General features: G+C 46.6%; 1 protein-coding gene across 2 annotated transcripts in view; it reads left to right on the top strand.

Annotated features, from left to right (window-relative positions):
- Positions 1–13,750: 13,750 nt before the first annotated feature.
- Positions 13,751–19,764, top strand: part of HIBCH (3-hydroxyisobutyryl-CoA hydrolase) — a 131,116-nt gene continuing 125,102 nt past the window's right edge. For both annotated transcript variants that reach the window (XM_019523099.1, XM_019523098.1), the window contains exons 1-3: positions 13,751–13,801; positions 17,207–17,249; positions 19,439–19,579. In XM_019523099.1, the coding sequence (XP_019378644.1) occupies positions 13,770–13,801; positions 17,207–17,249; positions 19,439–19,579 (216 nt within the window). In that variant the 5' untranslated portion in view covers positions 13,751–13,769. The remainder of the gene's footprint in view (positions 13,802–17,206; positions 17,250–19,438; positions 19,580–19,764) is intronic.

Raw genomic sequence — 19,764 nt, 5'->3', positions numbered from 1 at the left:
ATTATATTCTTACATAAAAAAGGTGAGCACAGTGCCTTATCACCAGGGATCTGGGTTTTCCATTTGCCACAAAAAAGTGGGAAAACCCAGATTTTCTCCTTTTATAGAATCATAGAATCAATGAGTTGGAAGGGACCTAGACAGATCATCTAGTCCGACCCCCTGCCATGGGCAGGAAGGAGCACTGGGGATGGGAGGGGTCATAAGACCCCAGCCAGGTGCCTATCCAGTCTCCTCTTGAAGATTTTCAGGGAAGGTAAGAGCACCACCTCTCTGGGAAGCCTATTCCAGGCTTTGGCCACCCTTACAGTGAAATTTCTAATTGTTTCTAATTCCAGTATATATACCCCCCAAAAAAAAAAAAAAGAAAAAAAGAAACGGTTTGAGCGCTCTTGCTTCCTTTTCAGTTTGAGGGCTCCATTAGGCTATTACCACCTGATTTAAGCCCTGCTTTTCCTCTCCCCAGCATGCCATGCAAATCTCTTTTCTCTGATGGTTTCAGTTTCTCTCAAGGTCCCACTTCACTCAGTGGGTCTGTTCTTTCCCTCCTCCCAGTCAGCTTCTACTGACTGTCCCACAGGGTCTTCTTTGCTTGGCCCTGGCTCTAGGGATTTGCTGGGATGACCCCCATTATCCTGCTATCTGCTGCCACTTAGCTCTCTGGGCATGCAGAGGTGCTCCTTCCTTGGGGCTCACCTGGGTCACGATGCTTCCTGAGGGTTCTGTCGGGGGGGTTTTCAGCTCCACTGATCTTCTTCCCTCATCCAGCTGCCCTGTCCCTGCTCCTGGAGATGCCACTTGCTGTGCTTTTTTTGGCATCTCCTTTTAAACTGCTCAGTCTTCTGTCCAGGCCAATCGGAGCCTGGTCCCTGAGGCAGGTGTTCTTCAGCCCCAGCTGTCTGCCTGTTTCCCTGGGCCTTTTCCTCCAGTGCACCAGGGACGCACTGCAAGTCCAGACCCGTTTAGGTAAATTTCCCACTGACACAGCCAGCTCCATGGTGGTATAGCAGGTCTTGGCCCCAGCCCCTACAACATTCAACGAGCTTTAGTGAAAGCACCCCTGCTGTCATTTTGAAACATGGGACACTGAAGATGAGCAGCTGCAGAACGTTGGATTAATCCAGTCTGCTCCAACACATTCTAATCAGGACGTGTCAGAGCAAGTGTAAAAGCGCCCATATTGGTTTGATGTTCCTTCTGGTTTTAATATCATCCGAATACAGTCAGCTTTCCTAAATACAGCCGTAGACTGTGGAGTTCTGCATCCCCTGGCCTTGCCTTGTATGTTCTTAAGTTAGTGTTTTGAGTGTCACTAAGGGGCCTGTTTAGTGTTAGTTAAGCAAGGAACATAGTGCAGTAGAAGCCCTGTTATCCGGCATTTTACTAACTGGAATACTCTATTAACCAGAATTTCCAGCCAGCTGACTGGCCACCAGAGGGGCAGGGAAGTTTGCACGTGGCAGCTGCCACTGCCACCCACCACCCTGTGCTGCCACTGCTCTGCATCCGGTTGAAACGTCCACCCTGTGCTGCTGCCGCCTTCCCTTCCTGCTCCCACTCTGAGTCCAGCCAAAAACAGCCAGCCTCAGGTAACCAGAATTTTTAGATACCTGGCACTCCCCATTCATGCTGGATAGCAGGGCTTTTACTGTAGTACACGGGCTCAGCAGGGCTTTGGCTCAGAAGGTTCTAGTCAAGGTGAACTTCTCACCTGTCAGCCATTTTCACCTCCTTAAATGAGACGAGCACATGCGGCTAATGAGTTCTTATGTAACAGTTTTCATGCCTAAATTGATAAAAGAGCAGGATACTTACCTGAGATAACTAGCCCTAGGATTAGTCTCCTTAATGATTGACAGTTGATTGATAGCTTATTTGGATAATTGATTGGGCAAGTACATGATTGACAGGGTGGCCTGATTGTGGTGAATAAAAGAAGCTTGCACCCTGTCCTCGCCGCGTGAGTGAGTAAGGGCGGTGCGTGTCTGAGAGTGTGTGCAGGCGGCAGTCGTCGTGAGAGTGTATGGGCATATGAGCATGTTTGACACATGAGTAAGTTACTGTGAGAGAGCGTGGGTTGGTAATGACAGGTTGTGTCTGTGTCCCTATAGGAGGAGTAGTGTTTGTTCTAATTAGAAGTGGCTCGCTGTGCACGGTATTTGTTACCATCGGAATTAGTGAGTGTCAACAGAATCACGTGCGTGAGTGTAAGGAGGCACGAGCACATTATGTGCGAGGAAGCACAAGAGTGAGGTTTGCCCGAGTGGGAGAGTCCTGAGAAGCAAACTTTGGAGTCTGACCAGAGCCTGGAGACAAAAAGTACACCTGAACCCACCCTGACCAGACCGGTATAGTATCACCTATCCTGGGGTCTGTATGGAAGAGTACCTAAAACGGGGAAAAGCCTCAGAGGGCAGGGGGAGCCTAAAGGAGCTCCCAGCTTGCCTGTCTGTCTCAGAGTGCAGCAGCTTGAAACCTGTCAGTTTAATACACTTTGTTGTGTCAGACAGCAGTGATTAATTTCTATCTTCTCCTTGCTTTTATTGTCTGTACTTGCCTGTTAAAAGTTAATATAAGGATCATAGTCTGTTAATTGTCACGAATATTTGTTTAATATAGTCCTGTTGTTATAAAGGGTGCGTCTACACATCGCCCTACATTGCCATATGATGCACTACAGCAACATACTGATCACATGTGTCTACATGTGATTGCCAGCTACACTGCCATAGCAGCACGCTCCCCGGGTACAGCGCACTACTATGGTGACATAGCAGCGAAATCCATGTGCAGTGCGCACAGCGCAGAAACCACCCATACTGCACTGTGCTTTAGTACATCCAAAATGAAGTACTTAAGCATGGCCGCCGCAGCAACATTGCCGTACAGCACTGTGTACACACACCCAAAATCTACCTAAGTCTTGAGTCCAATTCAAATTTTAGCACTGGGTGGGGCCAGGCTGAAGGTCAACACCCAGTGAAAAGATTAGGACAAGTCTGATATTTCTCTGCAAAGGCTTGGGAAGATTAAAAGCCCTCATATTAACAATTAACATATTTTGTTTTAATTAAGAGCATTTGCTTACACAGCTGTTGGTTTATGTGAATTTGCTTGCTCAACATTTTTTATTGCTGAAAATAGAATTGTTTTAAATATTTAGAGCCCACTTCTCTGGCAACTTTGTGCCACGTGTTCACCACAAAGCTGCCTGCAAGCCAGCATAGGGAGTAAGGGAAATTCCTCCAGCAGAGAAATCTCTGGTGGGCATAAAGCCATTCTACCCGGTCTTGTGCCATCTCCTCTTTACCCTTGATATGTGAGGCATGGCTATTGCTGTGCAATTCCCTGCTGAAGTCTAGTTGCCATAACGGTTCCTTTGGGTCTGCTGGCAGTCAACATAAACTACAGCAGTCTTCAGATTGCTGTAATTTCCAGTCGGATACATACCAGTACTAAAATGCTTCAGTACTGGGGGTGAGGGAAGAATGTAAAGACTGATGTTTTGAAATGCAAATAATTAAGCCATAACATGTCATAACTAAACACCCTGCTTTCTTCACACTTGCTGGTCACTCTCACCCTAACAAGATGGTGCAGCTATACAGAGTAGAACAAAAAAGTTAAGATGACATCAAGGCATGCAAACATAGCTATTTTCTGCTTAGGTTCCCCAAGCTTCCTTAAGTAAAAACCGCTGAGTATGTTTTCACATGAACTGCCAGCAAAAAAGCAATATAACCATCCCATCCATACCTGCAGATGCAACACTAACATTACTAACTTACATGAGGATGCAACCAAAGAGGACAGTACTTTTCCTTCAGAGCTACTGAAACTTAGCCTCCCTAGTGACAAAGTTCACTCCCTCCAGCCTTCCTCCCCCTACTTCTCACAGCTATTTCCACCCACGCTGCAGCTCTTTGTAGCTGTGTTTAAAGAGCAGAGGGGGTGAGAAATGCTGCAGTTCCTTGCGCTCCTCCTCCTCCAGCTGGTGCTTGGTAGATGGTCAATTTGCTGCAGTATTTCTCATTGCTAAACTGAGTAGGTGGCTGAGAGAAAAGGCTGGGAGGTAGCCCTTCTGACAAGGGAAGATACATTGAAGTATTTAGCCTGGAAAAGCACAGGCTCAGGGGTGATCTGATGGCCACCTATAAGTTTATCAGGGGTGACCACCAGTATCTGGGGGAATGTTTGTTCACCAGAGCGCCCCATGGGATGACGAGGTCGAACAGTCATAAACTACTGCGAGACCGTTTCAGGCCGGACATAAGGAAGAATTTCTTTACTGTCTGAGCCCCCAAGGTCTGGAACAGCTTGCTATTGGAGGTGGTTCAAGCACCTACATTGAACACCTTCAAGAGCAAATTGGATCTTGCTGGGATCCTATGACCCCAGCTGACTTCCTGCCCTTTGGGCGGGGGGCTGGACTTGATGATTTTCCAAGGTCCCTTCCAGCCCTAATGTCTATGAAATCTATGAAGTATGAGCAAAGTAAAAAAAGGCCCCATGTGTACGTATATGAACACATGAAGTTAGCACTCAGGATTCGCCTGCACATACCTGCCACACCTGCTTTCCTACTGAACATTCTCAATACCCAGTGAAGCTAGTTTCAGGAGCTGCTCAGCACCTGAAAGGCTAAGCTTCTGGCCAGGTCTCTTGGGAGACATCAGTTCCTCTGCTACTGAAAATGGAACATGGGCTATAGATTTGTCATCTGAAGACCACAGGTATAATATCTTTGACTTCTGAGTTATTCATATTAGGAGCGGGGACTTACAGACTGCCAGATAGTAAGTCTGAGTGAGGAAGTGCAAATGGCTGGGTATCTGTAGTAGCTAGACTGACTGAGGAAAGGGATAGGAGGAGGAAACTGGATAAGAATTCCTAGGACAGGAGGGATAGGAGTCATGAGAGAGATGTCCCTCACTCTGGCAGGGTGGGAGGAAGAAGGTGTAGTGGTGGAGGCTACTGACTGAGATCCTTGCAGCAGCATGTCCATCCCTCCAAATTCATAACAAAGGCAGCAGCTTCTGCTGCGGAGCAAACCCACCCCCACATTTCCTCATACTTCCTCAAGGGCCAACAGACAACAGAAACTGCTTTGCTGAAGTGATTTTTCCTACACCTTTGCTTGTGTCCTTCCTCACTGATAATACGCGGAACAAACTTGGAAAATAAAGCATTAATCATGCCGTCTGACATATCCCAGAATAGAATAAAGCACCTCTGACCTTAAATGAAGGCAAAGGCTTTGAAAAGTATCAGACTAAAAACTCTGGACACTGCAACTGAAGTCAAAACCTTTCTGTTGAAGTTAACAAGAAGTTTTCAACTTTTTGCAGGGTCAACTGCCCCATATAGCGGTGGCAGGCTCAGCTTGTACAGAGAAGTGTATAATGGCTGGGTGACTCCGACTGCCACTACCACGCAGTTCTCCGGCATCTCCCTGGTCTATTCCACAAGCTCAGAAGTCCTAACAGCCCTGTGGTAAGATGCAGAGTCCTAGATGCACTGCAGGAACCTGGGAAGCCTTAGGTCTCCAGCTCTGAGGCAGGTCACCACTGTAACCACAGAGCAAAGAAATAACCCACAAGGTATACTGTCAGGGACCTATGCAGAGTTAAATATAGATATATCAGAAGTGTGAATAATTAATAAAATTAAAAGTATTTCAATTTTTTTTTTTTTGCTGTGGACTCTGCATTTATTATCTGGAAAAGACTAATTCCACAGAAAATGTCTAGCACCAAACTAGGCTGCATTTAAAATATTTAAAAGACAACATGTTTCAGTCTTCTAAAACACAAGTTAGCTGAAAGTACTTTTATCACACTTTTAGAATTCAAATCTGCATGGACACCTGCATACAACAATGGTGTAAAAACAGCCACCCACTTCCTTCTTCCTGCATCCTTCAAAACATTAGGAAAATTTGGATTTTGAACACCTAGAGGGCTGCTTGGATCCCGACTTTTGGTTCTGCATGTCATAAAAAGTTTAAAACCAGAACTTTAATTCAAATCTGGCCTTCTACTAGAGGTCTGTCTTTATTTAAAACTGCAAACTGTTAGCTAAACATCTCCTGATATGTACTGACATGGCGTTTTAAGTCGAAGACAATGTGATGAACTTTGGGCAAAATGATTTTTGGTAGAAAGAATGCTTATTTATTTTAGTATTATACTGTATTTAACTACATGGGTCCTTTCCTAGGCTATTTTATTTTCCTGTGGAATTCTGAAACAGCAGTTCAAGAACTTGATCTGTAGTTATCAAGTTATATTTGGGGGAAAGAGCTGCTTTTCCTAAAACAGAACCTGAAAATGTGGGGCTAACTTATATGCAGGGTCACCTTATAATTTAAACAGTATAGTAAAACTGCGGCTGCAGCCCTCCCACTAATCCCTGGACCCAGCTGCTGGCATTATATTTTTCCCCTACAGAAAAACATTCACTTATCTCTAGAGTCCTCCCACGATCTGCAATGAGCCATCTCTTCCCACACCCTGTGAGAACCCTGACCAGACTGCTGGAGCCCTACTCCCACAGGGAGGATTTATGGCCTGACCCTCTTCCGGACTCTCCTTCCCCCTCACTGAACATTCACCTACTCTGTAACTCTGATCTGGTTACTAGGCATGGTTTTCCCCACAGCTGCCTGGCTTTCCCCCGGCCTCTCTGTTGAGAGAATAACCCAATCCATAAATTCAGTAGTTAAAAGGATACAGTTCATCTTATTCTTTATATGCAACTTCATCCTTTCCACTGTTTTCCTGTTTCTGTTCAAAGGAGTCAATTCACTGCTCTGCTCCATGAGGCATCTTCTATCTGAAATCCCTGATTCTGCAAAGGGATTTTGCAGGGAAGGCTGCTAGAAAATGAATCAGCACTTGCTTGAGAACATGGGCAGATCCAGAATATTGCAAAGGTTTTGTAAGAGCAGCAACTGGCACTGCAGAGGCAGTCACACCCTGCTCCCAGCTCCCCATCCCTCACTACCAGAGCAGGCAGAATATACTGTGGGAGCAGTATCAGCGACTTTTTTTAAGTTGCCAAATCAGGTAAGAATCCCACGCCCCACCTCTCAGCAGCCTCTCCATTCTCCCCCAAGCTCAATGGCCTGTCCCCTCCTCTCTCATTCCCACCTACTGCAGTTACCATTTCCAAGTCTAAATACAGACAGTTAGAAGTCCAAAGCTGAATCTATTCAGTCCTTGTAGGTTAGTTTAAGATGCAGAGATTAAATTGAAACAGAAGTGAACAGACATTTACCTTTGATTCAGGAAATGTAGCCACATGCCTGCAGTGGCTCAGGCCAGAAGCTGGGGGCACTAGAGCACAGCTCTCCAGCTGTGCATTCACTTCCTCTTCCTGCTGCCCCTAAGGTCTGTGGGATTTGCAGTCCAGAATGACAATACCAGGACCCTGCAGGGTTGCTCATCACTTCCTCTTCCTGCTTCCAGGTGCCTCTGCTATGTGTAGTCCACAGTTGCAGCCAGCAGTAAGTCTGAGCAGGAGAAGGGATGTTAGCCCCATTCCCTGGCTCCAGACCTCAGCTGGGGTTTGCCTGATGGGGAACAGTCCTCCCCTGCACCTTCCAGACTGGGCTGCATCCTCAACTGGGCCTCCCCTGCAACTTTGTCTGCAAAGTTTCATGATGAAACTGGTTTAAGATAAACATGGTTAAATATAGTATCAGACTTAACTGATTTGGGTCAAACCAGTTTATGCAATGTCTGCCCAGACCCCTTCCTGGTTTAAGTTAAATCAGAGTCCCTCAGCATCCCAGGTGCTTTGCAGCTCTGGGCTATGCTGTTTGTTCCAGAGAACAGGGCTGACTCCACCGCTCTGTTCCTTAGCCAGACCTCCAGCAGAGACTGCAGGCACAGCAGGGTCTCCCCCTGCCCTCCACCCCTCACTGCTTACTGCTCAAGCAGGGATTCCCCCCTCCCTCACTCCCATCTCCCACAGCACAGACCCCAGCCCCTGCTAGCTAATGCTGAGAGGTGCGTGTGTGTGTGTCCGATTTCGCTGAGACAGACAGAACAGTGTCCGCTTAGGGCTTTTTCGATCTAATCAACAGGCCAGCTGGTAATGTCCCTCCATTCCTTTCTTGGAAAAAGCTGCTTAAGAGCTTTAACTAACGAGAGAAGCTTTTGTTTTGTTGATGGGCTGATAAATGCTGTGTCATCAGCCCCCTGCTGGCTTCCTCACCTGTCAGGTTTCCAGACATATGAAGAAGCAGGGAGAGAGAGATTGAAAAGCTCAGTGTCATCAACAGATGCATGCACTGCACACGTCCCCTTTGCCTAAGAGTGCTAGCCCGGGGCTGGGGGCTGGCAACACTCCTGTCCCTTGAGCAGCAAGCAGGGGAAACCTGGGACTGCAGGCAGGGTGGGCATTTAAATCCCTCCCTAATCAGAGCATCGTGCTGGGGCCTGGCCACCCCCCCGCCAGCTCAGCATTGTAGAAGGGAAGGGAGGGCTGCTTTAGCACCCCTCAGCTTCTAGCTTAAGCAACTGCAGGCATGTGCCTGTATTTCTTCAGTCCAGAGGGAATGTCTGTGCACTTGCAAACTGGTTCAACTTAGGCAGGTTAGACTAAACTGCGAAGATTGAATCAATTCAGGCTCAGGCTTTTTGAATGCCTGTCTTTAGCCTGTGAAACTGGTTCGTGTGTGCTGAGCTTCTGTTCTATTACAGGTTTAAACCAGTTTATGTGCAACTTCTGCCCCTAGCTCAGCTGAGCCTGTGGGATAAGCTTCAGAGCCCTTTCTGTCCTACTTCAGCCAGACTGCACAGGGAACTGGGCTCTACTGGAGAGGATGACAGAAGTGGCAACGACAGGCAGGTACCCCCTCCCTGCTTCTGCTCTGGGCTAGTTACTTCTGTTCTCCTCTTCAGAACATTTTAACTGAGCATGCACATACCTTATCTTGAGTGTCTTGCTGCTTTCAGGGGCCCAAAAGCTTACAGAAAAGGACAATTTTCTTGCCATTTTCCAGTTGGTCTAATAAAAGGTATCATTTTGGAACCAAGAGTTCTAGTTTTTCTGCATGTCTGGCTGCTTTCACACCTTCACCTTCTATGTAAACAAGAAAAACACTCTGTTGTCTGATCTCATCCCCAGCATTTTGTAAGCAAGATACTGCCTGGTATAACCTCACTGTTTACACTTCTCTAGACCCGTTTGGCTGCAGCCTCAAAAGTTAGATGTAGAGCTGGGAGCACAAGATTGGGAGAGAGGAGAGATGGGGCTACCACTTACATTGGTTGTACTCAGGTTAATACCTATGTAAGAATAGAAGAACCTGATCCTTGTTTTCTATTCCTGGCTTCAACACAGACTTTCATTCCATTCTATCATCAAAACTGCAAATGTATCATCAAAACTCAAATACCTGGGAGAAGGTGCAGGTAGAAATTCCCATGCCTTCATCCACCTGTTGTGGTCCCTTCAGCTATTGTTTTTTTCCCCAGAAAGTACTTTGAACTTTGAGGGTACAGATACTGCAGCAGAGTTTGTGTAAAGTCACCAGAAGTGCATGCATATACTCTGGCAGCTTGGCAGTGGAGGATACTGTTTGCGGCCAGCAAAGGCAAATAAGTATATACAAGGCTCTTGTGCTGATCACAACCCTCAGTATGAAGGTCAAATTTCAACAAAAAGCTTCCAGGAGATCCCACAAGTCTTCTCTAACATGCTGCTGTTACCTTGAGCTAATCTCTGAGAGTCTCAGTTTCCTCATCTCTGAAAAGAGAACAGCAGTATCATTTACCTACCTCAGGATAAAGACATTCATAGAATCATAGACAGTTAGGGTTAGAAGCAAAATCAGGAGGTCATCTAGTCCAACCCCCTGCTCAAAGCAGGACCAGGCCCAACGATATCATCCCAGCCAAAGCTTTGTCTAGCTGGGTTTTGAAAACTCCCAAGGATGGAGCTTCCACCACCTCTCTGGGTAACCTGTTCCAGTGTTTTACTACCCTCCTAGTGAGAAAATTCTTCCTAATATCCAACTAAATTTCCCTTGCTTCAACTTGAGACCATTGCTCCTTCTTCTGTCATCTGCCACCACTGAGAATAGCCTAGCTCCTCTTCAGGTAGTTGAAGACTGCTACTAAGTTTTCTCTCAGTCTTCTCTTCTGTAAATAAGCCCAGTTCCCCCAGTCTTCTCTCATAAGTTATGTCCCCCACCCCCTCACCATTTTTATCACCCTCCACTGGACTCTCTCTAATTTGTCCACATTCATGCTGGCTTATTTAGTACATAGAAACTCTGAGATGGAAGATGTCATGTAAATGGCAAATAGTAGCTAGACACAAAACTCACTAGTCATGTAGATATTTTTGAATCTAAGATTTAGGTTCAGCTCATTACAGAAATTAATCATTTTTAAAATATGGATCTGGGATTTTGAGTACCTCTACAGTTTGAAGGCATTCAGATCTGTCCTTTGGGGTCAGTTTGGGCCTATTTTTGACTGCATTGTAAAGAGAGGCAGTATATCATTTTCTTATGCATCCAAGATGATTATTATCCTTTATTTTTATTATTCATTAATTATGGGTAAAATTAGAGTCTGATCCTGCAGCTGATTCCATATGAGTTTTGCAGACTACCTTTGTATAACAAGTTGCCGGATTGGAGCCTGAATTTTTTTTACATTCTGTAATACAAAAATATACTTCCTCTTCTCTTATTATGTTAATTAAGCATTGAACATTTTAAAATTGGAATTTAAAACATTCAAAGCAAATTGCTGCAGTGGAAATGCCAGTACAGATGGTACCCTTACAGGTAGAAGATGACTCATTTCCAGAGATGAAAAAGAGCTGACATCTGGGGACTTCTCCATTAGCGTTTCTGAAAGTTGGTACAGTATTTTTACAGCACATTCCTGCATATAGCACCTTCTTTTGGAATGGTAGATTACATTTTAAAAAAAGATGGCCCTTCCTTGTAACTGAGTAGCAGCATCTAGGGAGCCTGCCTTCAAGTTTGTTGCCAGCCCTGCATGCTGGACGGGGCCCCTGGACCAACCTGGCACGCTGGGTCTGGGGCCATGTGCTGACTCCGACCACATGTTCTGGCTCTGGGCCAGGCCAGTGGGTGGGAGCCATGTAATTCAACCCGGGTGGGGGATTTCCACAGGTTTAGAAGTTTGGCAATGCAGGAGCTTCTAGATTCATGGCAATCAATGCTGCCAACACTCCCCTGCTACCAACTTTCTGGACCTGGGGGATCCATTTTTTTCTTGCATATAATACATACCCCAATTTTCACTAGCTGGTCTTGGGAAAATAGGTGGAGCTTATGTGATAAAAGATGGCATTTTGTACTGGAAGACAAATCTTACAGTAAGGTTTGTATATGTATTTGGATCAAGGCAGTATGCTCAGGAATAAGCAGCTTACACTGAGATGCAGAAGAAATCCCATTTCCTGTATTCTGTTTTCACTTCCTCCACAGTCTCTCTCACCCCTTTCAAATGTTTCTGTATCTCCTTATAATGCTAAGTGTTATCATAATGCTGGTGTTCATCTTTCACCCTACATGCTGCAGAACTGCACAAAGGTTGAAAGTGATTATTAAAATAAGAAATGCTTTAGTATTGTAAAATGTGTGTGGACACTAAGAAATTCATGCCTTCTGTTGTACTGAACAGCTACAGGGCATCATAACATCATGGATCAGAAGAGCACAGAATTCCTGCACTGGGGAAAATAAAAAGGCCTACATTATTTATTACGTGTGTTACAGGGCTATTTTTTATTAGCTGTTATCACAGGATCCAACTTGTACAGTTGGTTTACTAAGTTGTCTGCCTGCTTTCTGTTAGGGCAATATTCAAGCTCTTTATGAACTTGTCTACACAGCCTGGTGCAAGCCTGAGTGCACCACCAAGAAGCCTCCTTCAGTCGCATCATTTCACATACACCAAATCTCAGGCACAAGACAACAGAGCTCCTTCAGACAGGTGCTGTGTGTGTGCCAAAAGTCACTCCCAGGCTGTCTATCTCGGAGGTACTTACTGGCATGTGCTCAGAGCTGCTCTAATGTGGCTTCATTGCCTCATTTCTAGGATTTGCCATATGCAAAGCAACAGTAAAAGTATGCAGGCTGTGCTTCTCAGGACATGGGTGCACAAAACACTGTTAAACATGGTTAACCTGAAGCAGACGGACATACAAGGTTGTTAAACTGATTTAAAGGCTTATGCATGGAACAGTTCTAAAGTCTATTGGAAAAATAAAGTTCTATTTTTAGCTGGCCCGCTGTGTACTCATTTACTGTTGTGTGTGAAAACCAAGCATTCTGTGACATGGGTCTCATCAGTCCTCCTGGCATCCCACAGCGTACTGCTTTTCACCCTCCCACCCCAGTGCCACAATTAGCTGCTTTGGTATGTAACCAGAACTATTCTGTTGACACTTTTTAATCAATAAGCTACCTTTTTCATTCAGTAAAAGCTATCTAACAACCAGCTGTGTCCCCACTCCCTACTCAACTGTGGCCCCTTGTCATGCCCTTCCTCCCCCGGAACAAAAAAAGCAGGGGTCCAAGCACATCCTTCCTCTCCACAAGTCAGGCAAGCACACTGCAGACTTTGGTCACCTGCTGGCTATTGAAGGTTATGGCACTTATGCTTAGGAAACAAGAGAAACCAGAAGAGCCACAGGTCACTCACCCCCCAGGCTTCCTGAAGCATGGTTGCAAGCACACCCATTGCCAGGCAGTGACATTCGGGAATGGGATCTGAGCATATACTGCCAACATTTCATGGAAGCAGGATGCTGGGTGCCAGGGTTCCCCTTCTTCACTTGTGGCAGGTTAGGGTGTTGAGTGTGCAGCGGCTCCTTTAATCTTGCATGTTCCCCTGTGTGCACATTGCTCCTTCTCCCCTCCCTGTTGCTGATTAGCGGATGACCTCGCTGCTCCCTCCTGATCAGCAGGGAAGCTAGAACTGCCGTTTTAAACATGGCACCGTTTTTGCCTCTATGCTAGTCAGCAGCAAACAGCAGGGCTGCCCGGGGCCCCTCGGCAAGTCAGTGGCGGGAGGCAAACACGGTGCCGTATTTAAAGCCACAATTTTTGCTTCCCTGATCAGAAGCAAGCCACAAGCAGGGCCTCTCCACCTATCAACAGGGAGGAGAACATGTAAGATTAAAGAAATCACAGCTGACCCCACTTACACCATGAATTTGGTAGGTCCCTACATGCAGGGTTTGGATTCTGGTTTGTATGGGATGGTTCGGACAGGGATGATCCTGCCTCAGGCATGGGGTTGGACTAGGCTAGATCAGTGGTTCTTTTCTGTACCAGGACCCATTTGTAAACATCATGGCCAATCTGTACCCCACTCCCGCCCCCACAGTGTGCACACAGCTGTCATGCACGGGAATCGCTTGGGGCGCTGGGAGCCCGGGCTGCCCAGAGAAACCAGCCCCGAGCCGTGAGACATAAAGGCTCACACAAACCAAGCCGCAGGCGCGCGCTTTACAGCGGGCAGCTCAGCAAACCGGAACCTCCCGAGCGCCCCCCCCTGGTGTAAGACCTCGTTGCGCTAACGTCACCGCACGGGGCCGTGACCCTTCCGACCCCTCTTCTCTCCGCCCCGCAGGCGGGCGCTCCGGTCCCACAGCCAATGGGAGGGGGGGGGGGACGACACGTGCTGAGGCGCATGCCTGCGCGTGGGCGAAATGCTACGCGTACTTCCGCTCCGCGCGTTAGTTCTTCCGGTCTTCTGGCGCCGAGCGGGATGGTGCTGCAGGTGGCCCGGCCGCTCCCCAGGTGCCTTGCGTGGCCGGGGCGGGGCGGGAAGCCGAGCAGCGCTTGGGCGCGAGCCGAGTGGGGGGTTTCCCTTGGGGCTTCGTCCCCCCGCTGGCTGCAGGTGCAGCAAAGGGCGGCGCGGGTCTGGCCCGTGGCGACGCCCTTGCCCGGCAGAGCAGCAGCTGTCGCTCGTTGTAGGAGCGAGATCCACCCGCCTCCCCCCCCCCGCTTCAGTCTCAGTCTGAAACTGGAGCAGGCCTCGCACTGCAGAGGGCTCGGAACCACCTTGGACATCTCCGGGTTTCTGTCGTGACCAGATGCGGCCTGGCGCCCCTCCCCTATTCCCCAGCAGAATCTCAAGGCCCCCCACCAGACCTGATTGTGCAGTGCTACTCTAAAGCACCGGTTCTCAACTAGTTTTGTACCAGATCCTATTTGTATGCATCAGTGGCTAGTCCTGCCCAAGTGCCTGTCACTTCAGACCTAGTGCTCCCACTGCCAGGTCCCAAGCAGCCCCCTACACACTAACAAGAGAGCCCCATTTCCCACATTTAGAGCTTGCTGATCCATTTTTAAAGCTGGTTCACAACCCTTTCCTTTTTCTTGTGATCCACAGGTTGAGAAACACCATGCTAGAGGGTTGCATATGAAAGCAGCTTGTTCAGAGAACTCTAAATGCCCCTTACCTCTTGTGCAAGGAGGGGGTGGGAGCAGTACAAGATGCCTTTAGCCTGAGTCACCTGTGGTTGTGTGTTCTTTCTACTAAGAAATCTTACCTATGGGAAGGTTAGACTAGTGTTGGGGCTAAAGCTTGGGAGGCAGCATAAACTAGCATAATACTTGACTGATATACTTGTAATTGTGAAATCTACTTAATCATGCATCTGGCTAAAAGTGCCACTCAGCATTTGGCAGTTTAAAAAGAAGCAAAGATCCAGTACCTTAAAGTCAGAACCCAGCAAAGTCACTTCCTTGTCTGCCCGCACAAGTGGCATGGGGTTTGTAGCAGAGGTTATAAACAATTACATATGGATAGATCTTAGTCTTTGTTCAGGTGTGCTGGAGTAAATCTTGAATAAGTCTTTAGGATTTCAGTGAAGTTATTCTACGCATGCACCCATGATACAATAGCAGATGCGATGCCTTGCAAGTTTCTTCAACTGGAAGAGAAGTTTTTTGTTATTTATTTTTTGAGAATGGCAGTTGAAAAGCTGAAATAACTTCAGAGTCTACAAGATATGCCATAAGGCTTTGAAGTCATATCCTCATGTTAGGAACACCCCTAAATATTAGATAGAGAAGAGTCCTAAGCTAGCTGATTATAGGCAGCCCTTCTTCCTTTATGTCTTAATTTTCTTCTAAACTTGTTTTAGCCATTTCAGAATTGGCAGTGGCTCACTTGCATTTGTGTTAGTTGGGTTTCCTTTGTGTGTCGTGGCCCCCTCCCCTCCCACTCCTTGAAACCAGTTCACTAGGAGAGGTTGAAGAAACTGGGCTTATTTAGCTTGGAGAAGAGGACATCGAGGGAGGATTTAATAACAGCCTTCAGCTACTTGAAGGGTGGTGTGCTGGGGATCTCTCAAGGCTGGTCAGTGTTGCCCTGCCCACATGTCTAGAACAGTCTGCCCTACTTCCCCTGCCATGCCTTGATATAATAAATTACTGATTTAACAGTGTGGGAGGCTGCTCATTTAAATGCCCCAGTGCCTAGGGCATTATACCCAGCTCCATGCTTCCCCTTATACTGCATCCTATGCCTCATAGAGGACATCTAATTCCACTGTTACTGCCCTGAGCCCTTAACTGGTTCTCAACTCACACCCCATCACTAGAGCCTTAACTGTGGCTACTCTGGTTGACTCATGTGCAGTCCTTCAGGGCCCATAAGGCCATATTCTACACAGCCTCCAGCCACTACTCTGCCCCCTCACTGTGGTCACAGGGCCTTATCCCCCACAGGCCTCAGGTGTTTGCAGATGTGCCTGGACCCCCATTCTTGGCCTACAGCCCACTCAGTCCTCAGGTGTGTAGAGAAGACTGGGTCCCACTCAGTGAGCCTGGGCCCTTGTGCTTTTCTGTCAGGGTGTTTTCCCCTAGCCTTTCCCCTCCCCTGGATACCCACAAACTAGCAGGGGCTGAGGCTTGCTGGCATCCCATACTTGCCCTTCTCTAGGGAGGTACAGGTGTGGCATTTCCTGGAAGGTGCCTTGCCACAAGCAGCCCCACCACACCAACCCCAGCAGGGTGTAGTTCTAGGTCATTCTCCAGGACCAGGAACCTTCTCCATCCCTATAGTTCCTGCCCTTTACCTCCAGGTGTTTTGAGAGCAGCAGTTCCAGCTGGGTGATGTTCTCCCTCTGGCTGCTTGTAACAACTCCTGGCTTGATTGCTCAGAGCCTGCTCTTATCCACTAGCAGCTAGGCCTTCCTTCCCATCAGGCGGCCTCCTGCTGGCCATGTGACTCTCCTCATTGAGTGCAGTCACCTTCAGGTTGCTCTGCTGCCTACTCAGGCCCTTAAAGTGTCAGGCACTGAAGGTGCCCTGCCACAGGTGGTTATGAAGAAGCTGGAGCTAGACTGTTCTAGGTTGTGGCAGATAACAGAACAAGGAGTGGTCTTGAGTTCTAGCAAGGAAAGCTTGGATTAGATATCAAGAAAAAACTTTCTTGCTAGGAAATTAGTAAAACACTGGAACAAGTTACCCTGAGAGACTGTGGAATCTCCATCCTTAGAGGTTTTTAAGACCTGGGTAGACAAAGCCTTGGCTGGGATGGTATACCAAATTTACTGGAATGTAGACAGGGCTCCCCCCCCAATCATAGTGGGGGAGGAAAGTCCACATTTTATATTTGTATACAAAGTGGAGGGTGGGAGCAGGTAGCTGTTGTGGCTCTGACTTTGACCCTGAACCTGGGTGGGTGCCAGAATCAGACCCGTGGCAGCCTCCTGCTCCCCACCCTCACCCCCACTCTACTGCTTCTATGCAGTAAATACAGTATTACAATAAATATTTGAGTAAATACAGCAGTTGGGGGTGGTCCTGCTTTGAGAAGGGGCTTGGACAAGATGACCTCCTGAGGTCCCTTCCAACCCTAATTTTTTATGATTCTGTGATTTATTACTATTGTTTCAAACATAAAAACAAGATACTGCTATATTTCAATATGCTGAAGAAAGCCTGTTACAGTCCATTTTCCTGATTTTTTTTTTTTTTTAGGATGGCTTTTCCTGATTGTAAAGAGGACCTCTGCACACTATTGATGCTATTTCCTATAGAAAGTGCAATTTTAGCAATACAATTAATGAACAGCACAAAAATTGAGCAAAGGGTACATTGGCCTGATTAAGTATATGTATCTAGACATATTTTTAATAAAGCTTGGTGTAATCTACATTTAAAACATTGAACCTGGTATTTTTGTTTCAGGCTGAAATCATTCCACAGGTTACAAATAATACTACAGCACTTGGTAAGTACAGCTAGGAGCTGATTTGCAACAATGGCTTCCTGGGGTGAGAAAAAATAGTCTTTCAATGAACTGTCCAGCCTTGATGGTGCTAGATTATGAAGACTTTTAATGTTTAGGTGCAATGTTTCCAGTTCAGTATCGTCTGATGTTTACTACAAACTCTTCTTGCAGTATTTCATAGATTAATAGCTTAATAGATTCTCACAGTTCACTACATTTTTGCATCACATGCTTTCTAGTTAATGCTTCTGTAGTGGGCCCTGATAACTATGGTGTGGACTGCTGCTCTCTGCCAGTCAGTTCTTGCCTGCTTACCTGTCTGGTATCTAGGTGACTTCCCTGATCTGCTGCCCAGGGTGTGTGGGCAGTAGATTGCAGCTCTACTTTGGCTCTGGACCACAGTGTCACTGGCACAAGATCCCAGCCCTATCCCTGGAGCAGCTCCCCGTCCAGCCAGTGCTGCTGGGGCTGGTTTCCATGGAAACCCTGGTCCGAGGTCACAGCACCATGGCTCCTCTGGTGTTCGTGGAAGCTGCTGCAATGATACGGACAAGGGCTGATGGGAAATAGAGTCTGCCGCAGGCCCGAACTGGCCCGTGGGCCGGACTTTGCCGGCTCCTGCCCTAGAAAGTGCCACCAGGGCCAAACCCCAGGGAAAAGCAAGTCTGGGGTTCCCTAAATCGCTAGCCCCCACTGATTTGCAGGAAAAAACTAGGAGACCTGACCCCGATTCAGAAAGGCGTGAACAAGAGTGAGGGTGACTCTGTGCAGTTTTCCCTCACTTAAATCCAACTCACGAGCAAGTCATGACATCACTGTATCCACTACATAGACACACTTAAAGTCCTGTGGCAATGAACAAGCAGCAAAGCAGTAGGTGTGGATATGCTGGGAGTTGTAGCTGCAGACCTGCACACAGACGGCTCAGGGCATAGGGTCGCTTTTCACTGGACCAAAGCAGCAGTAGAATTTGGCAGCCCCTTGGATCACTACTCACCTCTAGCATGAGGAAGGGTCTAGAAAAAGTGCCCTAAACATTATCTGCTTCACCTTAACTCTGATCAGCATACGGGTTGGGATCCTACTATAGCAGTTGACAACCACACAAAAAGACAAAGGTAAAACCACTCACCATTGGTGCTTGGAATGCATGCATGCTAGTGGTCTGTACAATAACAGATAGACCAAAGAGAACAGCTCTAGTTGGTAGAGAACTGGCCAGATTCAGATAGTGGCCCTGAGTGAAACTCACACAGCTGAAGTAGGACAACTAACTGTAAAAGGAGCCAGCTACACCTTCTGGAGTGGCCATAGTAAAGAAGAGCGACACGAAGCTGGTGTTGGGTTTGCCATCAAAATACAGCTAGTTAGCAAGCATCCTTGAAACGTTTTAACATTGACCTGAAGCCTTGGGAAGATCTTGCTCATAATCGTTCCACCTAGTGAAGCCTCATCCATATTAGAGCTACTGTGTGTGAGTGGAGAATAACTGCTGAGGCAGAGCAGAAGGGCAAATAGTATAAATCTCACAACAGCAGCACATCTGTTGATCAAGCAACCCAAAGCGGCATCTTTTGCTCACTGTGCCATAGGCAGTTCAAAGCACAAATTGGCCTGATCAACCGTTCCCATGTTCACAGAAACCAAACCAACCAGTGATGTTATAGTCATCTTTGAATTCAAAGGACAAACATCATTATTTCTTGCACAACATCATCAAAGTTGCTCACAGACAAGGCAGTTTGTTTCAAATTGCAAGAAGGAAAACCGGGAATAGTGTTATGCAGCAAATATAGCTGAAGCAGATGTTTTCAGTATGGCATTTTCAATGAAACCTTGAGATGAAATGGTATATTCCCCAAAGGTACTGTGGAAAATGCCTTTCAGATTATGGCCCACATGCTGGTTCCATTATTTTTGCAGAGTAGTAGGCTTGATATAAATCTAAATTTAGTATGGTTTCAAGAATTATATTAAAACAGTGGAAATAAATTAGTCTATAAAAAACCTGAGTGGGGGCTGGAAGGGGAAAGCTAGAGTGGGGAGATTGTTATACACCTTAGAATTCTGCATTAACTGATATTAATGTGTATTTTGAGAATGTTCCTGTAATTATATTCTGCACAGTATGGTCTTTCAGTATGAATCATAAATGGTAATAATTCAGTCTCCATTTTTCATATGTACAGCATATGTCCAAACACACAGATTCTGTGCATGAAGTATTGCTGGAAAAGAAAGGATGTGCTGGAGTAATAACTATGAATAGGCCAAAGGCTCTAAATGCATTTAATCTTCCCATGATTCAACAGATTTATCTGCAGTTAAAGGTCAGTGGCTTTACTTTAACTACCCCTCTTTATTCAGTACACATTCAGTTATTAAGTACACATACCAGGCTTTGAACATAAGTAATCACACTGAATTCAATGTGACTACTCATGCTTAAAGTCAGGTGCCATGCTGGTCTGCAGCCTATATATAAACAAATTTACTTACATGATGATTTTCCCCC

Source organism: Gavialis gangeticus, unplaced genomic scaffold (genome assembly GCF_001723915.1).
Source record: "Gavialis gangeticus isolate Ggan-Ray unplaced genomic scaffold, GavGan_comp1, whole genome shotgun sequence".
NCBI classification, from domain to species: domain Eukaryota; kingdom Metazoa; phylum Chordata; order Crocodylia; family Gavialidae; genus Gavialis; species Gavialis gangeticus.
Note: the sequence above shows the minus strand (reverse complement) of the source record. Positions and strands in the feature narration are given on the sequence as shown.